Source organism: Lissotriton vulgaris, chromosome 11, assembly GCF_964263255.1.
Source record: "Lissotriton vulgaris chromosome 11, aLisVul1.2, whole genome shotgun sequence".
Taxonomy (NCBI): Eukaryota; Metazoa; Chordata; class Amphibia; order Caudata; family Salamandridae; genus Lissotriton; species Lissotriton vulgaris.
Window position 1 is genome coordinate 824,327,029 of NC_141699.1, and position 26,766 is coordinate 824,353,794.

The 26,766-nt window shown below is 45.0% G+C and overlaps 1 protein-coding gene across 1 annotated transcript in view; it reads right to left on the bottom strand.

Moving 5' to 3' along the window:
- Positions 1 to 26,766, bottom strand: part of CEP63 (centrosomal protein 63) — a 361,269-nt gene that overhangs the window by 285,755 nt on the left and 48,748 nt on the right. Inside the window, exons 3-4 of the mRNA XM_086943933.1 lie at positions 16,806 to 16,901; positions 9,789 to 9,911 (exon numbers count right to left, since the gene is read on the bottom strand). Of these exons, the coding sequence (XP_086800059.1) occupies positions 9,789 to 9,911; positions 16,806 to 16,901 (219 nt within the window). The remainder of the gene's footprint in view (positions 1 to 9,788; positions 9,912 to 16,805; positions 16,902 to 26,766) is intronic.

Sequence of the window (26,766 nt, forward strand, 5' to 3'; positions counted from 1 at the left end):
CTTGGAACAGCCTGGTTTACGGGTTCGAAAGAGGACCTTCTGGATGACTTTCAGAATTTCCCCAAAACTGGTGATAATTTGCGCTGGGGAGGATGTCTCATTTAAACATGTATTAATCCAAGGGAGTGCATTTGTGATCACAGAAGTTGATGTTTCAACTGGTTCAATTCTTGACCATTTCACACAGTACCCATTATTTTTGGCCATGGACAATGTTTCTTGGGCCAGAAGGCTTTTCTTAAGAGGTTGAGGTGCACTCATAGGTAGAGATAGCACTATCGTGTTAGGGAAATGGTCTCCAGAAATTTCAGATCCTGTGCTAAACTGGGAAACAGTACCCTTTAATGAATAAGAGCATAATATAAAATCTATGGTCCTAAAACAACCCCTACCATGAAAAGTGGGATTAAATTCCACGGGGGGGTCGGTAAGTTCATTAGCAAAAGTCAGTTCCAATGACATTAGACTACCATTAAAAGAATCTCCTACAGAGGAGTGAGTAAAATGTGTCATAGGGCAATCGTTTTCGTCTAGGAGGCCACAGTCAGATTTCATATAGTGGGAACACAATTGTGCGTTGAAATCCCCTGCCCAGATTACATTACATGTAGTTGATGCAAACCTTGCACATAGATCGCCTACATAAAGTGAAATTTCAGAGACAATTTTAACACATTCTACAGGTAAAAGATTATTATAAAAATTAATAAAACAATATGACATACCATTTTTAAAAGTAATCAAAAGAATCTGGTAATACAAAGAAGTACACTGAAGGGAAATTTTCTTAACTACAAGTTTATTGGATACATATACCTCAAGACCCCCCTTTGGTCTGCCATGTATTGAGGGACTAGCGGGAGAGTGGAATGTTACATAACCTTGTATGTGCAGTGGATCAGTTATCCATGTCTCCTGAAAGCACATTATCGTATGAGAGGTAGCAAAAGCCAACCATGATGCCGATAGCATCCTGGGTCGCAGACCAGCTACGTTCCAGAATAATATCGGCAGTGAGGTGGTCACTGGTGGTCCGTTGGCAAATGCTACCCGTCCATTATGGAGTAGTTTGCCTTGTGTTGAACTCGAGACAGTGCTAGGAGACAGGGGCAAACTTTCATGATGATTAACACACAGGTTGTTGGAATGAGGGTAAGGCTGAGAGCCAACATGTTGGGAGGTACAAACATCCTCTGAAACAGTTAACATAACTGGTAATGGTGGGGACGTAAGTATGGGCGACAGATTTTGGATGACAGAGGAAATTACTGGCATCGGGGGTGGGGACTCTAAAGTGGAGGAGTTCTCATCGGCCAGGACTTTGGCTGTTGGTGGTCAGTCCACCATCTCTAAACAGTCAAACCTATTAAACGTAGGGACTCCTCTCCAATCCGAAGAAGGCATGGTGTTTCTGCCTCCTTGTCCTTGCCAGTTTATCCAGTCTGCGTTTCTATGCCGGTTCCCTACCTGAGTCCAGTTCCACTCAGGGGCCGGTGGAAGGAGATTGGCTGGGGGGTAGAAGAAAGTTAACCTTTTCGTGCCAATTCCTTCCGAAGAGGTTTGGGCACCCCATGGGCAGATATATTCTACGGTTTGGGGATCTTCGAAAGTTATTATGATACAATCGCCTGGGATGGTTTTTTTCTCCTTCCCTACCCAGGGAACTCTACGGACTGAGACAACGCCGTTGTTGACAAATGGGGGAAGTGGTCGATTCAACGACAACCAATGAAGAACCTTATTTTTTAAGGACCAACCGGGTTCCTCAGAGTTGACATGCAACGCTGGAACCCCGGTCATAATAACTACGTACGGTGTTGCTTCTGGAGGGAGGTGAGCTGAGCGGGGGGCATTGCGCCTTATGTTGTAGGCCGCATTTTTATTGACTGGTGTTTTAGCTGCGGGGCGTGCTGGTGGTGGACCGGTAGAGGTGGCCTTTTGTACAGGGGGACCGGGCAAGGAAGGGATAACAGGTTGTTTTGTAACTAGATTAGATGAAGTTTGCTGTGGGTTGAGGCTGGTTGTGTGAGCAGGTTTCAGATGAACCACCGCTGTGGTAGTCACCACTTTGGGAACTTGTAGAATTTGTTTGGGGAGAGTGGCCCCCGACTTTGTCGGTTTTGAAATAGGTATTGAATTAGGTTGCCGGTTCAATAGAGCTGCAGGCATGGTGGTCGTACTGTTGTTAGTTTTTAATTCAATTGTCAATGTAGCTAGTGATTTCTCAATCTTAAATAGAGCCGATTTAATGGGGTTAAGATGAAATTTAATTAGAGCCTTTATGGAGGCTAAAATAGGCGTATCTTGCGGCAGAGAGGTTCGCCCATTGCCTGTGGTACCTTCCGGGACAGTGCTACGATTGCCAGATGAAAGATCAATTATTTCTGGCAGCGTTAAGATGTTCGGCTGATTTAAAATTTCCGGTAATGGTAAAGGCTGAGTTAATAAAAGTGATTCATCGTTAAATTGGGGCTGAAGAACCTGTTGCGAGTCAGTGGTATTCGGGGGAGGGTTATTATTATCTTTTTGCCCCTTTCTGTTTTTCGGGATTGCACCTTCCCGTTGGCCCCTAGTATTCGGGGATAGAGGATTCTCCTCCAAGTTGGTAAAAAGTATAGGAGTTCTCTCGATCGATCTTGAGGGGTGAGGTGCAGAAAGCTGGGATATTTGTGTTACCGAAAGGTCAATAGATACTGATAAATCCACTGTCCCTGGTACTGACGGAGTTTCATATTGAGAGTCAGGCACCAAGGGACGTTGTGGTGTTAAAGCAGAGGCCAGTAGGCCCAATGAAGAGCGCCTGGCCATAGCTAGATCTTGAGAAACCCTTCTCTCTAATAATAACACACCTTGGTTAATAGCATCATTAGCTTTTGCAATGAATTGATCTATAGGACCTATGATCTGGGCAGCATGCGCAGCTTTACTATTTCGGGTGATTCTAGGAGACATGCTTATACAATACAATAAAGACAAATACACAACCAGAAATAATATGAGGAAATCAAGACGTCCTGAGTGAACAGTGACAGATGTGGAGAAATGTTAGTGGGGTGGCCCAGTCCAGTCTTACCCGGTCTGTAACGGGCTAGAACGGGCCCGCCCTTGGCCCGGGCTTCGCCCGGCGTCCCGCTCGCGTCCCGCGAGACGGTGGTGACGTGCTATTTCAGCGCCTCCTGGCGCGCTGGTGATGCGGAGTGCGCCGCTCGAGATGCTGGGGGTTGTAGTTTTCGTCCCCCCCCCCGTCCCACGCTCCACTCGGCTGCCGGGACTCCTAGATGGCAAGGGAGTCAGGCAGCGGGAGGCGGGAGTGCACTCTACCGAGGGCGATGTAAGCAGACAAAGCAGGTAAAGCAGGTAGGCGTCTGGGCACAGTGGCGGCAAGAGGCTTGCAGAAGTCAAATCCACTCTACGACACTGTACACCACTTCAGAGTATACGCTATTCCAGTGTATGCCAATACACGACAATCTAATGAACGCTACTACACTATACACAACTCTATTCTACACCACTCCACTCTGCTTCACTACATTCTAAGCTATTACACTCTGCACTATTCCACTGCACCATACTCCACTCTACTCTGTGCTACTCCATTATATGCCATTCCACTCTACATCACTGCACTGTATCCAAGTAAACTCAACATTATTCCACTCTACACCACTGCACTGTGTGCTACTCCACTGTAGGCCACTCTACTCTACACCACTCCATGCTATTCCACTCTGCAACACTACATTCTACGTTATTACACTGTACACCACTACAGTCTACGCCAGTACACTCTACCCCCCTCTACTGCACAACACTCCACTTAATGATATTCCTCTCTACACTACTCCAGTGTACGCAATGCCACTTCACGGTACCCCACTGCAGAGTACACTATACCGCTGCTGTGTGCCACTCCAACGTACGCTACTCACCTCCACACCACTGCACTCTACACTATTGCACAGCACGGTACAACATTGTACCTCCCTGCACTCAGCGCCACTCCACCCTAGGACCACTCCACTCTACGCTATTCCAATGTACGAAAGCCCATTCTATCACTCTCCACTCTATGCCACTACACTCAACACCAATCTACTCTACACTATTCCACTGTACACAACTCCACTCCTCTCTACGCTATCCAACTTTATGCCAGTCCTCTATGCCACTCTACTCTACCGGCTAGAGCGTTCAACCTCGAATCTGGGGAACTGGGTTCGAGTCTCGGCAATGACGCTGAACATCCTGTGATTCTGGGCAAATCTCTTAATGTCCCTGTGCCTAACAAAAAATGAATGTGTCCTCATGTGATGCAACTGGTGCTATGTAAAGTGCTCTGATACCCAATTCGGGTCAAGTTTGCGCTATATAAAACTCTGCAAAATAAATAAATAAAAACCCCACTCCACTGTATGCCACACCAGTATACACTGTGCGCTATTCCACTGTGCACCTGTCCACTGTACGCCACTCCACTATACTTTATTCCACTCTATATCACTTCACTCTATTCTACTCTATGCCACTATAATGTATCTCACTCCTCTGTACAAAGTTCCACTCTATGCTGCTCCACTCTACACCACGGAAATCTATGCTACTCCATTTTACATTATTACACTATTGGCACTCAATTTTAAGCCCCACCGCTGTCTGCTATTCTGCTGAATGCCACCCTACTCTACGCCATTCCATTCTACAAACCTCCAGTGCACATTATTCCACTCTACACTACTCCACTGTACCCCACTACACTCTATGCCCTGCAGTATACACTATGCAGCTGCATGTAACTCCACTCTACACCACTGAACTCTAGGATGCTTGACTCTATGCCGCTCCACTCTACCCTAATACATAGTATGCCACTCCAATGTATGGTACTACACTGTACCCTATTCCAGTGTATGCCACTCTGCTGTATGCCATTGCATTACATTGGAATGTTAATAATCAAAATCTTAAAGTAGTTGATTAAATCTATCTCGGTTACATATTTTACAAAATCTTTCTAACACTGGGTATGTGAGGATGCAGGCATTAAAGGGAGGAATTGTGTTCTTGGGGCCAGAGCTGCCAACTAAGAGATTGGAAAACCAGGCTTGAGCTCAGTCTCAGTTCAACATCGTGTGATTCTGGGCAAATATCTCAATCTTCCAATCTCTTAACCCCTTCTGTGCTCATGACGAGCTCAGCTCGTCATGAGGCACAGTGCTTGTGTGCTCATAACGAGCTGAGCTTGTCATGACCACACCCATTTCTATTAGGGCCCAGCACAAGAGAGAAATATCTCAAGCAGCCAAGGTGTTAAAAAAGTGTAATCTGGTGCTCATTTAAAGTATTGCGATGCCCTAAGGCCAAGTTCGATCTACATAAACTGCAAAAAAAGCCCTTTCAAAGGGCAATGATTTGCTGCACTTTTTAGCACAATGGGTGTCAAAAACAAAACTTAAGCATCGACTACTATTTATAACAACACACCTGGAGTTTTGTTATTCAGGGATGACTGTTCCATTGAGGCTTTTCAGCTAAAATTGGAAGTGCTAGGAATATATTATCATGGTTATGCTTAAATCTTGAGGACACAATTTTTATTGAGAACATTTAATGATTTTTAATCAATTTCAAAACCGGATGCATCCAAATGGCTGTTAATTTTTTGCCCGGTTAAGTTAATCATACAAACAAAAGCAACATGGTTCATCTTGAAGTTCCTAATAGGAGGATGATCTAAATGATCTGAAAGAATAACTATTTTTCAAGTTTTCCCTGCAACACTTGGTCAACAACCAAAACACTCAAAAACAACAAAAAAGTCACTACTAGTGACTGGTCACCAGTTCACCTAAAATAAAGTATCTTTCAGGGAGTATTTGATTACTTCTTAAATTGCACAACATCACTTGCACTAACACATAATCACAACCTGCTCCGCTGCAATTGCAGGCGTCGTAGCACACCAGAACAGCACTCGGCTGATCCGGAGGGGACCCTATGATGGAGCAGGTCACCAACCAGGTTGGTGAGTGAGGGTCCTTCCAAAAACATCTGTGTGTTTCTTTTAGTGCGTTTCTAGTAGTCACTCTTTTGTTGTTATTGAGTATATTCCCCAGGGGACTAAGAGTGCCTTTTTCCCTCACTCTCTTTCTGTTTTGAGCAACAACCAATCCATTCAAATACTTTCATTATCTTTTAAGTATTTGTTAGTGAAGGCCATGATGTGTATGACCAACTGGTATTATCTGAAGCCCACTTTATTCTCTCTACTGGGAGAAATTTCAAAAGGATTCTTGCACATTTAGTGACAGCTTCAAGTCTAGCCAACCTAAACCACTTGTGGCAGTGTACTGGATGGACTGAAAGTTAATGGCTCACGTAGCAAAGTTGAAAAACTAAGGACATGGGTACTGCCGCAGCATTGAAGTAACTCACACAGGAAAAACAATTCTGGATTTGCTACTGCGAAAAAGGGGGTACAAGAGTCAGAAGAAACAATTAGACTGCTGACAGTGCCTTGAGAATGTATTGTGGAAGAGCTCCACAAAAGAAACCCTAACAAATGCAAGTATGTTGAGAGTACAGAATAACGGGCGAGGCTAGAGATTGAGTACTGAATATGGTTGAGGCACAAAAGGAAAAACACAGTGTACATCAATAAATGAAGAGTGGGAGGCTAGAAAGTGGAAAGCATTGGAGTAGGCAGGAAATGAGGAGCATACACCATCAGAGAAGCAAAGAGAGAAATAGTGGAGGCTGTTCACCATCGGAAGAGCAGGATGGGCGAGTTGAGATCAGCAGACTATGAACAGCAAACAATGGAGTAGAAAAAGAAGGAGAGCAGCAGCAGAGGAGAGAGAAGACACTGAGAATGCACCATTGGAGGAGCTGGAGGACCGAGAGGAGTGGCAAAGTATGAGGAAGATGGATGGAGAGGAGAGTTAGTGCAGAGTCCACAGGACATGTGTGAGAGGTATGCCTACAGAACAAACATGCTTAAACCCAGTAACTTATAGGAAAATATATCAGAATTTTATACAGCTACAGCACCAATGAGGAGAGCGAAGTGGTAAAGTCTGTAGCATTAACTAAGTAATTAGGTGTTTTTTCAAACTGGGTGAGTAGTGACTCGGGCACTAATGCATTCTGATGGGAGAATATTGGCTCCCTTGAGCTTTGAGCTGATGAGCTCCTGGACGACGCACCTGCATGCCGGTTCGGGCATCGAGGCCTTTGACGGTTGCTTGGCGGCCTTCTCTTCCACCCCAAACTACTTTTCTCTACTGATGAGGGAAGTTATCCCGAAACCAGAGCCATGTCTCGGGCGATACCCAAAAACCCGGGACATGTATCGGGTCTAGAGATCATCAGTCTTACAAGTACCTACTTGCACCCACTGGGATGAACCACTCAAGAACTCCATGTACCAGAGTCCCTAGGGGCGATCCGGAGGAGGGCTGGCGATGTGCGGTCCATTGCGATTGTTTCTACAAATTGGCTCCCTTGAGCTTTGAGCTGACGAGCTCCTGGACGACGCACCTGCGTGCCGGTTCGGGCATCGAGGCCTTTGACGGTTGCTTGGCGGCCTTTTCTTCCACCCCAAACTATTTTTCTCTACTGATGAGTGAAGTTATCCCGAAACCCGAGCCATGTCTCGGGCGATACCCAAAGCCCGGGACATGTATCGGGTCTAGAGATCATCAGTCTTACAAGTACCTACTTGCCACTACTGGGGTGAACCACTCAAGAACTCCATGTACCAGAGTCCCTAGGGGCGATCCGGAGGAGGGGCTGGCAGTGTGCGGTCCATTGAGATTGTTTCTATAGGTAAAAGGGAGCGCCTACGGGATCACAATCACATCAAGGAAGTGAACAGGAGTAAGGCGAACAGTCTCCTCTTAAGCCATATCTTTCAGTTTTCATCAATATTTGTATTTTTTCTAATATTAATAAATTAGATTAATTCAAATACATACAGTGAATCGGACCCCTTTCACTACTACACAACTCCTGGGCTTCGAGAGCATCAGATTCACTTCAGGTAAAATCCATGGGCTCTAATCCCCATTTTCTCATGCAATTGTTACGTTTGGATTGAGAAGAGGAGATTTGGCCTATGCCATGATGACAGATGTAGAGAAAGCATTTGTCCTGGTAAACTGGAAACATTCTGGTAAGCATTAGAACGAAAGGTGTTTCCTTTCCAGGTTGCCAGGTAACTTGCAAATTTGAGGGTGCACACAAATGGATACCACTAATAATTGGAAAGACGTAATAAAGATTGTGAAAAGAAAACAATAGAGCTGGCCCATGTCTTTCCCATTTCTGCTCTGTTCCTTGAACTGATACAAAGGTTCCACAGATCTGCTGACATGTGAGGTCCACTCAGGATTCCAGATGCTTCTTAAATGTTTTTTTTACAATATTGTGCTATATTTAGAATCAACCCACCACACTTTTCAAGTGTCAAGAACTATTTCACATATATTATTAATTTCTCAGGCAACTGGATTAATCGTCTAAAAAGAGAGGTTTTATCAACGATCCCTCCAATTTTAGGTATCAAACACGTAAACTACCCTTGAAGATATCCATGAGTTAAATTTTCAGCCAATACTTATAAACTATACAGGTTAAATGATAAAACCCCAATACTTAAAATGAAAGCTCAGTTGGAGACCTAGAAAAGGATGGCCTTTGACCATTACAGGCACAATAAGAATGGATAAAATGAATTCTCTGCCACAAATTTTTTTCTTGTACCAATTGCCTTTGTTTCTTGATAAAACATTTATTTCAGTAGTTAGAATGGGTAAAACCCATAATTGATTACAAAGCAAATACAGGAAAAGAGGGAAAACATTGGATGGGCCTTGATTTATTTCAATATTGTTTGTAAACTGTAGCACCTTCTTACTCTTAAGAACGAAGTGAGCCTACAACTGCCTATGATTATTACAACTTTTTGGCATCCAAGACTCATGAGCTAAAGGGGTTACGACTCAAATTCTAGCTTGAAAATTATTTTCAGAAAATAAGATTCAAACAGTGCTACATCTCTGAAGGAATTAGGAAGTGCTCTCTTGCTTTGGTATGATCCAAATTAGGAATCTTCATCTAACGTTTGGGATAATCCATCTATTATTTTCGCTGTGAACAGTGTCTTCAGAATGGTGTTTAAATCAAGCATGTTTTTTTAAATCAAGCAATAAAATAATACAGTAACATGACTTGTTCTAAATCGTGAACTTATTAGGTGCTACTATTTGACCTGAAACCCAATTCACTACTTCACCGTCCCTTGACACACTAATTAAAAATAAGTTGTTAGCATCTTGGTGGAAAGTGATCACTTGGAACTGTGCGAATCATGAAAGTGGGCAAAGACTACTGAAAATGACATCAAATCCAAGGAGATAAGGTCTCTTATTGTTTATACAAAAAGTTACAAAAGTGTACAACAAACGCACATCTGAAACGGAGTCAAACTGCACATCTTAAAGCTTCACTAATGAATAATACTATCTCCAGGACGCTATTTACAACTTTAAACCAGCGGAACCAATTGTGATCCCACTGGGAACTTCAACATGATCCATCCAAGTCAGCAAGATGAGGTATAAAAAGACTGGAAAAACGACAGTGATGCTATATTTTATTGCAGAATTGTGTCACATTACATATGTTGCCACATCCCAGCATCTAATAAATATACTGGAAAAACTGTGTTTTTGGATTGTTTGCATTATCTGAATGAACATAGGTATAGAAATTAATTATTTCTTTACCTCAACCTTTCTGGTCAGTCGGATAACTTCTGATCGATCCTCCTCACTACTTCTGACCCCATCGTGTGAATCCTTCAGCTGTTTTCGCTGCAACTTCTCATAGCTTCTTTTCAACTTGGCAAGCTGTGAGATTTAGAGGACAGTGTTGGTAAACTAAGAGTTCAGAATCAGAGAAATGGAAGATAAAGGGTGAGAAAAAGAATGCGGAAAAGAGGACAACCAAAAGAAGGACAACAAAATAAGTAAGGAATGAGGAAGTAGCAAAAAACAACGGATTCCTTAACTTGCCAACCCTGCGGCCTGTTTCATATGATAGAGGGCTTTCTGGAAGGAAAGAGATGCCTTGAAATGTCAGTCACAGTTGTAAATGGCTTAGCTACCTCTAACACATCATTAAAATGGACCTTTTGTAGTGAACAATTAGTGTATTTCGTGCATATGCATACATCAGTTAACAGACATGTACTTATCAAGAACATCAAAGTGTCGCTGTATTTGGTCGACTAAACCTCACACTTTAACCCCTCCCATGCTGGTTACGGAACCGCTCCGTCACCAGCCTTGGTCGCGCTGTGCTGGTGACGGAGCGGTTCCGTCACGGCCCGCTCGGCACGCCTGCGCGGCGCGGATTCCGCGCCTGCGCTGGGCGTTCTATTGAGCGGGCAGGGCCGTGACGGAACGCTCCGTCACAAGCACAGCGCGCCCCAGGCTCGTGACGGAGCGGTTCCATCACGAGCATGGGTGCGCCGCACTGCCCCCCTCCCCCCTAGCACTGCGGCGGAATTGCCGCCGCAGTGAAGGGGTTAACATAAAGAATTTCCCCCTCTTGTCACTCAGAGAAATTTATCAAATCACTCAAACACATCGCTCAGCCTATGAATAGAAGATGCCATTAGTCTAGTCAGTCAGAGACTTCCAAAATACATTTAGTCCAAGGCATACCTACTAGGTATTATCACAAAGTCAGTCAAGTACATCCCCCACCTATCATTCATATGTGTCATGCCCACCTTTAGACTGAAATACTTAATAAAGTCGCAGCTGGTCAATGGTAACATTAAACTTACCCCGTCAGTAAGACATTCTTAACACAGTCAGAGAACGGACTTAAATAGTCGTTCACCACTTTCAAAATTTGGCATCCTTCACTTGGACAGTCCCAGCCATCTTACAGTCACAGACCTATCTTATATAATCTCAATAGTCGTAATCGAAAACAGGACAAAAGAATAGTCTATCTATTACATCTACTTATAAATATCCCTTGAATAGTGAATTGGATTTTTAATCCATCTTGCCTGAAATGTCATTGTAAGAAACTCACTTATTAGCTGGAAGGATGTGAGCCCTTTATAAGTAATAGTACTGAATGCAAAGGACCAACGGTGGACTCCAAGTGCCGCACCGACCTCTAATTATTTCCCAAGGTATCTGACAGTACTTGTGTTCTGATGGTGTGCATACACGACTCCTGTACCCACCGTTGCGGGGTACAACCCGTAAACAGGAAACAAAATCACCAACAACAATGGAGTGGTGCACTACCAAGGTATCCAAGAATTAATAAAGAAGCTCAGTCAGTATCTTCGTAGAGAGAGTCTTTAATTGTATAAATCCAAAGCATAAGTGTAAAAACAATCAGCCAACGCGTTTCGTTCTTGAAAGAACTTCGTCAGGGCAATTATTAAAGTTGAGCAGTGGTTCCAGTGGGTCAATGAATTCAATGATGTCTTAAAGTCATCGAGGAAAGTGTAGCGCATAAGGAACGTAGGCCAACTTGATAAGGGCCAGGCCGTAGCACTACGATTTGTACGTCTCAAGAGAATGCCGATTGTGTGCTGGACACTCTTTATTTATTTATTTATTTATTGCTATTTGTAAAGCGCAACATATACCCGTAGGCGTCTTGGCGCTAGTTGTTTGCAGTAGTCTGGATGATGTTAGGTTCTCTAAGAAATACCCTTGGTGAATTATTGAGTAAACAGCCATGTTTTAAGTCTCCTGCGAAATTGGAGCAGCGTTGGACAGGTTCTGATGTCCAGCGGGAGGGTGTTCCACAATTTTGGTGCCGCGACCGTGAAACGACGGTCGCCCCACGATACTGTTTTGACGCGGGGAATCACTAAGAGATTGTTATTGGAGGACCGAAGTTGACGGGAAGGCTGATATGGTTTCAGTTGCTCACTCAGTGAGTGTGGGCCTTGTCCATTAAGTGTCTTATAGACAATGCATAATGATTTAAATTTGATCCGGTTCTGGATCGTCAGCCAGTGAAGTCGTGAGATTGCATCTGAAGTGGATACATATTTGGGAATTCCAAAAAACAGGCGAGCTGCGGCATTTTGTACTGACTGTAATTTTCTCAGGACTCTAGATTGTGTATTCAGAAATAAACCATTACAATAATCCAGTGACGATAAAACCAGAGAACTGACTAAGGTTTTAATAGCCGTCACTGGGAGGTAAGGACTGATTTTTTTAATCATGCGAAGTTTATAGTGGGCTGTGGAAGCCACTTTATTTGCATGGTCCATGAAATGAAGGCCATCGTCAAAGATGACGCCCAAGTTTCTAACCTTAGGGACTGGTTTGGGAATGGCTCCAAAACTGGCTGGCCACCATTCAACTGACCAGCTCGGTAAGAGAGGGCCAAATATTAGTACTTCAGTTTTTTCTGAATTAAGTTTTAAGCAGTTGGTTGCCATCCAATCTCCTATCTCCGTCATTCCCCTCTGAAAGCGTTTGGCCACTTCTGGTCCGTCTCCCCTTATGGCCATGACTAATTGCGTGTCGTCAGCATATGAGGTAAGGCCCATCCCATGTGCCTTGATGACATTCGCAAGGTCCGACACGTAGATGTTAAATAGTGTCGGACTCACGGATGAGCCTTGAGGTACCCCACATGGCAGCGTCAGCTTAGCAGATTGGTAAGGTCCTAGGGCCACTGCTTGAGTTCTCTCAGAGAGAAAAGTGGCTAGGAGTTCCTTGGCTGTGTGACAGATGCCCATCTTCTCGACACGGTCGACCAGGATCTTATGGTCGACCGTGTCGAACGCCGCTGAGAGATCAAGCAGTATCAGTACTGCGGTTCCGCCAAGATCTCTAATTCGGCGTACATCATCAGGGGCTTTAATCAGGGCCGTTTCTGTCCCATGATGTTTCCGAAACCCAAACTGGGTATCGTCCAGTAAACTATGCCTCTCAATATATTCTGATAATTGAATATTCATGGCCTTTTCCACCACTTTGGCCAGGAAAGGCAGACTGGCAATTGGCCGGTAGTTTTTTAACTCGGTCTTGTCTGCTCCTGGTTTCTTTAAGAGAGGTTTAAGCAGCGTCGTTTTTAAGAACTGAGGATAGTTACCTGAGCACAGTATGGAGTTACATACCTGTGTCAAAACAGGTATTACTGAGTCCATCACTGGGGGGAGGACTGAAAATGGGCAAGGATCAAGTGTGGAACCTGACTTAATAGTTGATACAATGCTCAATATTTGGTCATCTGTTATTGGTTTAAAATTAGGGAAGATTGGAGTTTGGTGCTTTCTCAAGGTCGAGGGTTCTATTGGGATGTGTGAAGTATCGGTAGATTTGCAGGAAAATGCCTGGTAGATGTCATCCACTTTAGAAAAGAAGAAATTTGCCAATGCATCACACATAATTTGGGATGGTGGTGGTGTTAAATCTTGGATATGGCCTGAAAGGGATTTAGTAATTTCATAAAGCTTTCCGCTTGAATTTTTTGCTTGCTCTATTTGATCTGAATAGAAGGATTTTTTTGCAGCTATGATCATACTTTTGTAGACAGCAAGAGATTCTTTATAGCGTATCTTAAATGTCTGGTCATAATTTTTTCTCCATTGCCTTTCCAATTGTCTATTTTGTTGTTTTTGTGTTTTTAGTTCTTCTGTATACCATGGTGCTGTTGGAGCCGATCTATTCTTTGAGATAGTCTTAGTGGGAACGAGAAGATTTATGGCCTGACTCAGCCAGTCATGGTACCGCCGTGTTGCTACTGCCGAGTCGGCTGGTATGCTCGGTCTGGTGGTATCGAGATGTTTTATAAGGTCAGGCTGTTTGATATTATGCCAGGCTTTAATAGAGCTCTGATGAGTCCTTGCGGTTGCCTTATTTGGAGCGTTGGCTATGGTCAGGGTAGAGAGTACTACATAATGATCTGTCCACGTCATTGGTAAGATATTCGAGATCTGTAGGCCTTGTGCGTTAGAAAAGATTCCATCTAGAATATGTCCGGCCTGGTGCGTGGGTGCAGTGATTAGTTGTGTGAGTCCCATGGTCTGCATGTCTGAGATTAGAGTTATAGTATCTCTGTCATTATCTGCATCTAGATGAAAGTTCAGGTCGCCCAGCACTGTTATAGGATTTTCTAGTGCCAGGGTTTCTAGTATAGAGCTTAAATTGGCCAGAAAGGCAGACTTGGCTCCTGGAGGTCTGTACAGAAGTAACCCTTTAAAATTGTAAAGGGGAGTGAGTTTTATTGAGTATCGTAAGATTTCGCACGAGGTGTCTGGGATGTGTGAGGTCATGACTTCAAATTTGTCCCCTCTTTATTGGTCTATCCTGTCTGTAGGATTTGTAACCAGCCGGTGTTGCTATAACCAGATCTGGTTCAGATGAGTCATCAGTCCATGTCTCTGTTATGAAGAGAATATCTAGCTTAAAATCAGTTATTAAATCCGCTATTTCGTGACTGTGTTTAACTAGAGACCTTGAATTAATGAGGGCTAGGTTTACCATTGTATGAGTGTTTGGTTTAGGGCGAGGTCTATCCCAATTTTTCAATGTTGTAAACTGACAGTGCGTACAGCTATGACCAGATGTCTTAGTGTTGTTGGAGAGGTCTAATAGTGTACAAGCTGGGTCTATTGGTGGTCTGCAGCAAATCAAGGATGCTTTTGTATAGACTAGCTGGGAATTTGTGGGGATTGGACCAGGGGTCTGGGCCCTCGGCCCGGAACCGGCGCAGACGGGCGCACACGGGCTTGCCTTTGGCCGCCTTCGGCGCGCCGCCGGCGCGCCCGCTGCGCCCGCCCGCTGCGCGGACGGGGTGTATCTGTTCTATTATTCATGGCTGGGCGGGAAAAATGGGAGTACGGAGATACTGACTGAGCTTCTTTATTAATTCTTCGATACCTTGGTAGTGCACCACTCCATTGTTGTTGGTGCCTTTATAAGTAATAGCTCTGCAAATGTCTTATTGCTGGGAACCAAGTGCCACATTATAGCACGTGACTGCCTAAGAGGTAAGCAGAGTAGTCCAAGGCCTGCTCAAGAGAGGTGGTGTGGCCTAGCAATCGCGATTCTGAGTTGGTGGTAAACTGCGAATGTTTTCTGACTACATTTCATCGCAAAACATTCACACATACCAAAGCGAGTCTGTATTAGGAAAGAACGCCCTAAACACGCCCCTTCCTAAAACCGAATCGCAAAGCATATTTGCGATTTGGTAGTAGGTAACCGATCGCAAATAGCGTTTGTTACATGGAAAAAAGCATTTTTCATCCGCAAACTTCCTGATTCTATGAATCAGGCCATTTGCTACCAAAATTGTGCTTTATATATCTGGCCCTATTTGCATACATGGCCTGAGCAGGTCTAGGGCCCCCCTTCCCCTGGGTCAGGCAACACTGCGCCCACCACACTTTCTGCCAAGGGTTCAGTGCCTCTGCACTGATGCCATCACAACAGACAAGTCTGACACCTTCCCCATGGGTCGCTAGCAGTTCTCCCTCTGGTGAAAATATAACCCCAGTAACTTCACTCATGTGGGTCACTACACCCTACAGATACACATACAGGCCCCTCACAAGACCTCTGACCCTCACCCACAGCATTCACGCTGCGGTCTGTAGCTGCCACCAACCTGGTGAGATAAATGACTTTCCTAAGAAAAGAATAGTCCTCTGAAACCGGAGTTTTCCCCTGATGGAGAATCTGCCCTGGGCAGCCTTCCCCATGGGAATCACCCCGGGACCCTTGGCTCAAATGTTACTCGCGATAAAAGGGTCATGTTTCTCACCATTGAACTCTCCAGCCACACGGGGGCCAATGGGAACTGTGTAAGGGCGCCTTAACAAAGTTAACAAAGCCCACCTCGGGTTAGCTCCCGGCATCCAAGTAATTAAGCTGGGGAACAGTTAGGGGCAATAAAGATCCCTCTGTGAAATTTGTCAGGACACTCTGTAAACTGACCTTGCTGACTTCTACCTCACTCAGCTGATTGGCCGCCCCCACCCACTGAGTCCATGCCCGGTTAAACAGGACCCTAAAGCTGGTACACCTAGAATGCACCAGGTAGAAGTCTGCTAAAGCAGAGCCCTCTGAAGTCTGTCCTTATGGAAGCTCGAAGCGGCAATCCCCAACAAAAGTGCTACGCTAAACACTTTGACTGATACTTAGGGTCTCACCTGGAGCAGGCACTCAATGGTCACTTTCTTGGGCTACTGCAGGCTCTCTTCACCCTTCCTGCGCCACCCTCTCATGGGCATCTGCCCCAATGCAGGTTCACCTAAATTGCACCCAGAAGCAGTCTGTTGGGTAAAGCCCTCTGCAGCCTTCCCTTGTGACTGCTCAGAGTGTCAGTCACAGATAGAAGTGTCGAGTACTAACAGATCTCAGGCACATGGTTCCCCTCCCTCAGGAGCAGATACCTCCTGGCCACCTGGTTGTGGTACTGAGGACACACCCATCTTCTGCACCACCTCACTGAGGTTTGCAACCACCAGCCAAACCAATGCCTCAGGGCCGCTCCAAGACTGGGACAACTACAATGCACCAGGTAGAAGCGAGACTCGGGTAGTGAGACTAACTCACAGTACAACAGTAAAAAATCGAAAAATGCTGGTAGACTAAATGGTCAAAGTCCATCGAAAACAATTTGCTACAGCCATCAATGCAGACAGGCACTCTCTAATCAGTCCCAGGCATCCCCCACCCCCAATAATAAAAAGACATCTGTCAGAGTTGCCAATATAACCCATCATGAGATAACCTCACCTCCTGCTGGAATCGCCCCAGTTGCTGTTCATATTCTGCAGCTAAGCTCTGTTTCGCTTTCTCAAGGTCTTTCACCTGCTGCCTCAAAACCCCAACCTAAATGCACCAAAAAATAACAACATATTACATCCATCTAGATAAAGAAGGACAGACAACCAAAGTCATGGACAGCAAAGACATGCAATCGGTTTATCATATCACACTGAAAATAGGAAACAAAGAAAAACATTTATAAATGTAGAAATTAAAAAAAAACTGTGGAATCAACAATACATTATTTTCACTCTTGTAGAAGGCTGGCTTGGTATATGGTGCACACTTATTTAGGTGAAGTACACTGCACTAATCCAGATTACCCTTATGATGATTTTAGAGGTCTTAGACAACCATAGAATGCTCTCTAAGTGGTAGCGGTGGAGAGAGCGTTCAGGCTTAGTCCAGAAGAAGTGTTCAGCAGCTTGTTTTACCAGAACTAATCATATAGTGTAGATTAAACCAAAAAGAACCACATAGTGTAGTTATAAAAAGAAGTATATTTCTTATGCACATTCACTAACACATTGGTATATCTCCTACCCCGAGATATCAACACAATAACCACAATACCTCCAATATAAACAGGTAAATCAGCACCAATACACAGCGGTCTCCAGGGGGAGACCAAACCATATACTAAAGAAGAATGCGTACTGCGACCGAAGTGGGTACTTGGACCACAAGACTCAAAAGAGTTGGGGACACAAGGAAACTCCCAAGGTAAGTACCCAGGAACCCAACCGAGGCTGTGTGCAAAGTGGAAACACAGCTGTGTACTCAATGCAAGTCAATGGGAAAGTCCTGGTAGCAGTTTTCAAGAAGGGCGCTTCCCAGTGGACCCTGAAGACACCCTGTTGAAGACAGAAGGTTGGAGAGTCACCCCACCCGTGAATACCCTAAGAACCAGGATACCTACACTAGAGAAGCCGGGTGTATAGGTGCGAAGTGAAGTCGGAAACCACCGTAGACCACAATGGAGGACTTCAGCAAAGATGAAGCTGGCGAAGAAGTTGAAAAGGTCCAGGGGAATCCAAGGATGGAATCTTGAAGAGGAGTACCTGCAAGCCGAAAAAATACAGCCTATGTTACTCGGAGGTGACCAGGAGGCACAGAAGAACAATGACCACTGGTAACGAAAGATGCAGGAGCAATGACGGTGACCTTGTCGCTGCGGCTTGGAGGACCAGGCGATGCTGTGACCAGGAGCCATTCACGAGCTGTCCCACGTTGGATATCAGGAACCAGAGGGTCGGAGTTCGGCGGGATCATCAACAAGCTGCAACAGACATGCTAAACGAAGAAGGTGCTACATTGGGACCAAGGGACTCGCCAATTGCAGGAGAGTAAAAGCAGGCTCAGAGCAAGCAGGGGAGCCCATCGCAGCCAAAGAGGACCCTCAAGAGGAACCACAGGCCGAAGCCACAGGAGTTGCAAGAGGACCTCGAGCAGCTCACCAAAGATGCAAGCCCACGGTGCAGAGGATGCGGTGACGAGAAATATCTTGGCAGGAAGAGATGCTGGAGATTCTTTTAGCCCAAAGATCTGTGGAGTAGGAAAGTCAACAAGCCTTGGCAATTGCAAGTTGCCGCAAAGCACAGATATCCTGTTCCAACAGTTCCGACAGGGAATACTGGCCTCAAACTTGCTGAGAGGACAGGTCAGGCCTCAAGGGAGTTGTAGAACCACCACCTGTGATGCTGAGCCTTTCGGAGGCTCAGCATCACAGGTGCAGCAGATCTGTCAGAGTCGTTGCAGTGCCTGCAGATATCACTTTAAATGCTGCAACCTTTCTGTGCTTTTGTGCCGCCAACAGGTAGTACATTGTTTCAAAGGCTGCAATGATTGTCAGCTATTAGGTTGCTCCTGCTGGGTGCAGCATCAGAAATTACCAAGCTTGTGGCAGTTATTACTAGGTTTGGCTCATGCACTTGCCCTCTCCTTGGCCCTCACTGTGCAAAGTCAGTTCCACAGTGGCAACAGGCTTAGACCACCTCTTGCACTCTGGGGGTGGGTCCAAATCAGCACATTTTATTGCCAGCCACTCTGCCTCACTCCTACATCAAAGATGCCACCAAAAACATCTGCCAAGGCTGGGGCTTTTGTGAATACTGGCATGCTGTCATAAAACACTGGCTCAATATAAACAGGGATGAGGAAGAAAAGTTTGCACAGAAAGGGGATGCCAGCATAAGCATAGACATTGGCAGCAGGAGGCATTCGCCTCAGCTAACACTGGGACCCCTGCGAGCAAAGATGGGTCAGTAATTCCTTCTGGATTCACAATAACCAGGCATCAAGGTTGGACTGTACTTCTGAGGGGCCCATGAAATCAGGGGTAGCCCGGCCACTGGGATCCTCACATGCTACCTTTTCTAGATCTCAGCAGACCCTAGACAAGTTCATTGTTCCCATGCTGCCGGATACCTCTTGTAACGGGAACAGGCAGGAGGGCCTCATTCATGGGTTCATGTTATTCAGATAGATGTCACTTTTCTTTTTTTATTTCTCTTTCTAATATCTTTTCAGTTGATTGTGAAAGCTTTAGCCCTGCAGGGTCAGCTGGCTTCTAGCTTTGGTATCACGAGGGTTATTTTTATTTTTAATTAATTATGGCTCTGGGGGAAAACAAGTTGAGTCCTTTGGGTGGGTGTTTCGGATGGCCTAGGCCCTGCCCCTTTAGTTCTTTTCCCCACATCCATCCTCGATCTGGGAAGCTTTGGGGGAGGGGGTGTACTGAACTCCTGACTTCTGCAGTGCTATGGGCTTTCTTAGGGCCTGGGAGTGGGTGGGGAGGTGGCCAACCCATTTTTGGGGCCTTGCATGGGAGGGGCTGGGGGTAGGAGGCCTTATGTTTGTGGATGGCAAAGTTGGGACCAAGTATGATTCTGTGCTGTTGTTCCTCTCTCCCTCTCACATTGGTGTAATCTAATCAGTTAATGCAACTTAATCAAGATGATTATACTGCCTTGGTACCTATACCTCTTTTGTTGAATACCTTTGCATATAGCCAAAGGCTTTTTTTTACGCAGACAGAGTCTATATGGCAAAAATGTATCCAGGGGAATAAAAATACATAGGGCTAACATACGCATATTACAGCAACCACGACTGGAGGGTGGACTTTTGTTACCAGATTATGTATCTACTTTCTCGTAGCATTTTATGTCCCGATTACTAAAGTATTGGGATGTGAACCATGGGGGGCTATGTGGATTGTTTACGGAATTCCTCCCTAGAGGAGCGATATTACTCCACAGTTTGGCATTATCTATACTGTCTATTTCAAGCAGACTCGTTGTTGACTCTTTTTGGGCCTATAAGAAAATGCGGATATTGGGGATTACATTATTTAATGCATTTTCTTATATGGGCTATAATCCTTAATTTCCCCCGTCAACTGCACAAAAGTTTTATCAATTGCTGGCAGGCATTCTGCTTACTTAATTAAGGTGACTGTCTTCTCTCTTTCGAGATAGTATCATAGCAATTTTCTCTTCCTTGCTAGGATTCTTTTCGCTACTTACAACTCCAGCATTTCATCATGGGATTGCAGGCAGAAGATGTTAATTGTTCCGCTAATGCCTTTTTTGAATACTTGCGTCAGGGCGCACATAAAAAGGTTATTAGTCAGGCGAATCAAATGATTCTGGACGCAGAGTTACAACAACCGACCGCTATTTTTCAGACATTGGCTGATAAGTGGAGCCAACATCTCAGGGTCCAAGTTATTCCTGATGAAATGAGGCATACAAATATTTCATCAAATACAGTACTGAATGTCTCCCAGGTTAAAACTCGTCAGTTCAAATTAATCAATGACTTCTATTATATTCCGGGCTGCTTCCTCCTTGCACCACTTTTGGCACATGGAGAGTGGTGCAAGGAGGAAGCAGCCCGCCCCTAAGGATTCTCCACTCCGCCCCTAAGCAATGGTGGCGGGTTCCTGACGGCGTCCTTGTATTCCCACTAAGGAGTCTTTTTTTCTGTCTCTGTTTTGCTGCACTCAGGACGTCTTTCAAACGGATAGGAGATGTTGAAGTCCCCGCTTTAAATATCGAGCTTCTCCCGAGTGCTTTTCTGCGGAGCTGCATGCATTAATTAAATGAGGCGGGCTCGGTCCTGACAGAGTCTTGGCATCATCGCTGGGGAGTGTTTCTTTCTACGGATGGGCAAGTGAAGGTGAAACCTTGCTCTAGTTTCCGAGTTTCTCCCGAGCTGTGTGCCGGAGGAGGTATGCAGCTGCCAAAATTACTAATTCTGCCAAACTGCTATACTGCTAAATTGGGACACATTTATTTATTTATTTATTTATTTGATTTCTTGTATAGCGCAAGAATCGACCCTGTACGGGGTATCTCCGCGCTTTGCTCGCCAGATGTAGAGGGAGGGGATATTGCAGATGAGCTGTAAAGTAGTAGGCTGATAGTTCAGTTATTCTTCTAAGAACAGGTTGGTTTTTAATTTTTTTCTGAAGGCGGAGTGGTTGGGAATTTGCCTGATGCTGAAGGGTAAGTTGTTCCATAGGGTCGGGTCAAAATCAAAATTTAATTGGTTTCAAAAGTGGAAGCGGCAAATAAGAAAGTAGGTGGTAAACCCGGTACATCTAAAGAAATTAAATAAGACATTCTCCGAAAAAAAAAAAAAAAGTTATTTGGTCCGTACTTTCTAGCTAACCATGAAGCATTCTGGGATATGTAGTGCTGAGCTGTGCTAAACTATTGACAGAGGGTATTGGCAGCAAAAGGCAACTTTCGGAGGAGCAGCAGTCTGAATCCGTGACTGTAGTTGAGAACTTTAACCGGAGGCACTGACTTGGTCTCTGGCTTTTCCCAGTGAAGTGACGCGGCGAGGCTCAGGAGTGCCGTGGGAAGTGGAGTTGGTCCCGTTTTTGAAGGGAAGCCTGAGGAAAGCTCTAGCAGAAAAAAGTTGCCGGTGAGTGAAGCCTATTAAGTGAGCACACTGTGTTATGAAGCGAGCCCCTGGGGAGACCAAAGCCAAGCCTTACCTGCACAGCCCGTGGCAGGGGCATAGAGGGGCATTTCATCCTTCTGACATCAGCGCCGTGAGGGGATAGTTCCCATCGGGGAACTACAATACCCAGCAGCCCCGGGACCGGCGCACGAAGGAGGAGTCACCTGCACGACCGGAGGCGCTTAATAGCTCGCGCCCTCCGCGAGTCGCGCGCAGGAGAAGCCCGGGACAAGGGCGGGGCCATCTGCGGCCATCAGAGGCCAGAGGAGGTCGGGCGGGGCCATTCCCCTAGGCCCAGTACGAGGAGATGCGAAATAAGCACTAAAGGTACTGTTTCCCTTTACATATCCCCCTTTTACAAAAAGGTCCTTCCTATTTTGTCTACAAGTGGCTCCACTGAACTGTTCATATTGGAAGATGGCTGATGTCCTCACCTGCAAGGGGGGTCCCAGGAACGATGCCTCGCACAGTGGCATGATCAGAGGAACATTGGACCACTATCTAAAGAGGGTAAAGCTCCCCATTGTTAGGGACCTAGAGCGATTAGAGCGATCTCCCGCCCTGGATAGTTCGCTCAATATGTACTCTCCTTTACAGTTTGTTGATCCTGCTCCCGAGATATCATTACTGGAGGACCTAAATAACATGTGTAAAACTACGTATGAACATGTGAAACCAGTCAATGTGAAAACTAATCCACCCATCTGCGCCATATCAAATATTAGCCCTCGGCCTTGCAATCAACCCCAAAAAACCCCTAGTACACAGGATGACCCCCCTTTAATACGATCAAATCTGAACTCGCCTTTGGCATTGACCCCTCAGCCCACCATCGCTAAAAGGAAGCGAGAAGAAGTCAAACACCTGGGGAGACGGGCCAAGCAACAGAAACCAAATCCTTATCCGGTATTTCCTATCACTTCTAACACTGACACATCGAATCCACTTATTCACGCTTCTCTTCTGGCTTCAATCGAGAACATAATCAAGACTATATTATCCCCCCTGATGGACAAAATGGTCAGTTTAGGGGATAGGCTTATGGCCGTCGAGGATGCAATCACGGCCAATCCACTACCTGTAAAAACTATAACAACATCTACTCAATCACAGTGTTTAGTAGCCACAAAAAAGCCCGCAAACCCCGTACAAAGCAAGTCCACTCAATATCAGTCTGCAACTCGACATGAGAAAAGCTTGGATCCCCCTGTCAAAACTGTACATAGCTTCCGCCCTACAGTAGGGCTAAATAAACAACTGCCTTCAAATAAGGAAACCGTGGTCACTCGTAACAAAATGTCGCCCGAAGCCAAGCATCTACATTTGCCTCCAGAGGCCGCCCCTATTCTGTGTGTGCTTTCGGGAGTACCTGAACTTATAAGGGGGAAACATGAAAGCCATATGGACCTTAGAAACAAGGTCTCATTTTGGTTAACCAAAAATAGACCTCTACCGCCAAATATTGACGGGACCATACTTGGTGTCAGAAGGGTGGGCTGGCTAGGACCTCTACGCAAGGACTTGGTGGGCGATCTGGTACTTGTTAAATTCAGGTCTAACTATGTGGTTCCTTATCTCCAATCCTGGCAGCCTCAAATAGGAGATGGTCCTATATCTATATGGAGCATATGTGACTTCTATCCTACTTCATTATATGTCTAGTTGAAACGTAAAAATTCATAGCATGGTCGGTTTTTCTTTTTTTTTTCTTTAAAGAGTGTCTGTAGAAATATCGCTCTTTCTTTCTTATTTTGAACAACCAGAGAAAATACTATGTATCATGCAATTATGTATTATGTTGGTTTTAATAATGTATTGTATGTTTTAAACTGTGTGTTTTATTTTGTGATGTCTTTTATGGTTAATTGCACCGAATAAAGACTTATGAATTGAACTGATTATATTCCTTATCATTTACTTCAATGTTCCAGTGATTTTTCACTACTGGCAGATCGCATTTGGTAAGCTGAATATGCTTTCCCAACTATCGTGAGGTGGGACCCTAAATTAATCGCATTAGGTCATTCACCTTGTGTACCGGCCCACCTAAGTGATATATTTTTTGGTGATATCGCTCTAGCTCGACTGATTCTGGCCCAACATTGTTTGCTAGCCCATTCTCCCAACAGTATGCTCTGGTGGCATGAATTTATCAATTGTTCTGACCGACTGTTTCGGCACTTCCTTGAGGGAAGGTGATTGGAGGTGACTTCAGTCTACTATCATTCTAATGAAGAGATTAGAACCGAAAATAGAGCCTATTCACAAGGCGTGTTGATATAATTCCGTACCCTTTTCTTTAGATCAGGGCTTATAAACTTATGTTAGAGGATAGATTCATTAGTACTAGTGATAATCTGTCCCTTTGTAAGAATGTTAGTATACTTTCCATGGAGTTATGCTTATTTCGGGCCTTGGAGGCCTCAAACGGGAGAGACTCCATCTTTCTTTCTGCCCCGGCAGCTTGAGATGCTTCTAGGTCAAATGTAATGTTTTAGTTACGAAGTGTTGTTCGCTTGGAGGGAACCGGCTCAGGCTGGCCCTTATCGAAAGACTGTATTTTTCTCCATTCCGAAGACATAACATCAGGCCGGCCGGCTGAGAACGTGTCCTTGGTACGGGGAGGTACAAGAATTTGGTGGGCGGCAGGTTACTGGCCGTAACTTTCCATGAAGGGACAAGCTTCGATATTAGCGAAGGCATGAGGTAGTGAATCAGTCAGTCTGTAGGCGGCAGCTAGTCGTTAGCATCAATGCCATCAATTATTCCAGGGCAGACATTCGCCATCTTGAAGTCCGAGAAAGACCGAGAAGCTGATACTCTCTTAGAAAGATTGAAGTTATTCTAGTTGGAGCAGCTGGAGAGCTTTGACATTAAAATCAGAGCATACCAAGTGAAGCAGTTAGTTGAGGGAACGAATACCAGAGTGGCAGAAACTGAGTTATAAGATCGAAGCCGAGAAGTGAAGATGGTCTGTGATTGAGAGGAGAGAGGAGTAGTGCAGAACAGCCAGAGAGAAAGCAGCTGATGAGAGGAAGGTTCCAGTGACTTGGAGGGAAGCGGAGGAGACAGAGCATAGCGGTGCAGACGTGTATCCGTGACTGCAGAGGTGTGATCCTAAGACGAGCCAAGGCACATACGAGAAGCGAACCCAGATGACTGCTGAGTCCAGACTTCATATTAATAAGGTGACGTCGACCCTTTCTTATTAGCGTGCACACATTCTAACCTTTCATTTTCCTTTGCAGGCTATATGTTATAGTATAGTGTTATATTGTTATTGTTATTGTGATAAATAAAGTACCCCAGTTCTTAGTAAACCAGCATGTGCCTCTTGTTCTTGTATAATAAAGGTAACCTGTTCTTCTAGTCAGGTATTGTTTCACGAACGGACGCTACCCCCGATCAGGTAAATGGTAACTGAATAATGAGGGAGAGAGGAGCCCTTGGAATGGAGAATAAGTTGTACATCATATAATTTGGCCATCATTGTGTGATCTATAATATTGTAGTATTGTACCCCTAGTAAATAGCGAGAGATTCCCCAACATGAAGAGCTAACGGTATTCATAGGAAAGTGATCGTCGTTGTGAGGCGGCGTTAATGAGAGCACCAGGGGGGACACTGGTGTTTATACCCACAAGATTGTGGCTTGTACGGAAATAAGAGAGAGCACCAGGGGGGTTACTGGTGTTTATACCCACAAGATTGTGGCTTGTACGGAAATAAGAGAGAGCACCAGGGGGGATACTGGTGTGTATACCCACAAGATTGTGGCTTGAGCGAGCACTGGTCGCGGCCAGTGTGTAATGGTGAAGAATCAGAACTGCCTTAGGGTAGAATAGTCTGGGTCCGAGTTGCCGTGAGACTATATAGTAAGAGTGTGGTATTGTAGAAAACTTAGGCATGTATATTGCTAATTCCCCATCCTTGGGTAGGAGACATAGATACCGGTTGTAAATAGGTCCTAAGGAGGGAGGTGGTTACGTTCCGGCTGGGTTGGTGGTGCTCTAGTGAGCTGATTCTATCTGGTCCGAGAATCCGGTCGTTACATCTGGCGTCAGGAACTGTTTACGAAGCCTGTGTGCGCTGTATTGTTTTTATCTCGTTGGTTTGCGCTCGGCTCGTGTGGAGTTTATTTTGTATATTTTTGTTTATAGTTGTATATATCTTTTTGTTTCGTCAAAATGTTTTTGCGAAGGTCAAGATCTACTTTCAAATTGCCTGCTGAAATTCCCGGCTGGGAATCAACGCCTTACGAGGCCTTGGCCCGTGAATGGGCCGATTCTACTGGTTTGAGTGAAAATTGGAGTTCTTGTTTGGAATTGGCAGAGCCAGCTAATGTGATTTCTTGTTTGCAGAAAGCGCCGGTAGTGAAGGGTGAGGAACTTCCTATTTTAGGACGCAGAGGTTGGATTGTTTTAACTGCGTACAGGATTGTACATGAACATTTTTTGAAATTGCAGAAACAATATGTGGATATGGAGGAAAGGTTTGTTGAAGTGCAAAATGCTCATACTCTTTTGCGTTGTCAAAATAAATTGCTTGCCGACAAACTTGAAACTTATCAGACAATAGCCGAAAGGGCTGCTGTTCGAATTGCGAAATATAAATATAAGAATCGTCGTGGTCATGTTTGTAAGCGGAAGGTGCGTCTGGTCGTGGCGAAAGCCGGACTGGACTGGAATCCCGATGAATGGGATGGTAATATCTGGGACTCGAATGATTCTGCTCCTCGGCTGAGGAGTCTGACAGGCACGAGTCTTCCCGCTCCGGACGCGACTGTAAATCTACTTCTTGTGACAAACATGATGATTCCGGTGACCGTGGTCGCTCTTCCCATTCTAATGACGTTTCTCATTCTGATTGTTCCTCTAAATCTATGGATCGGGCTTCTTCGGATGCTCGTCCGGAGGTTTCTGCGCATCCGGTTTTTCGGCGAAAATTACAACAA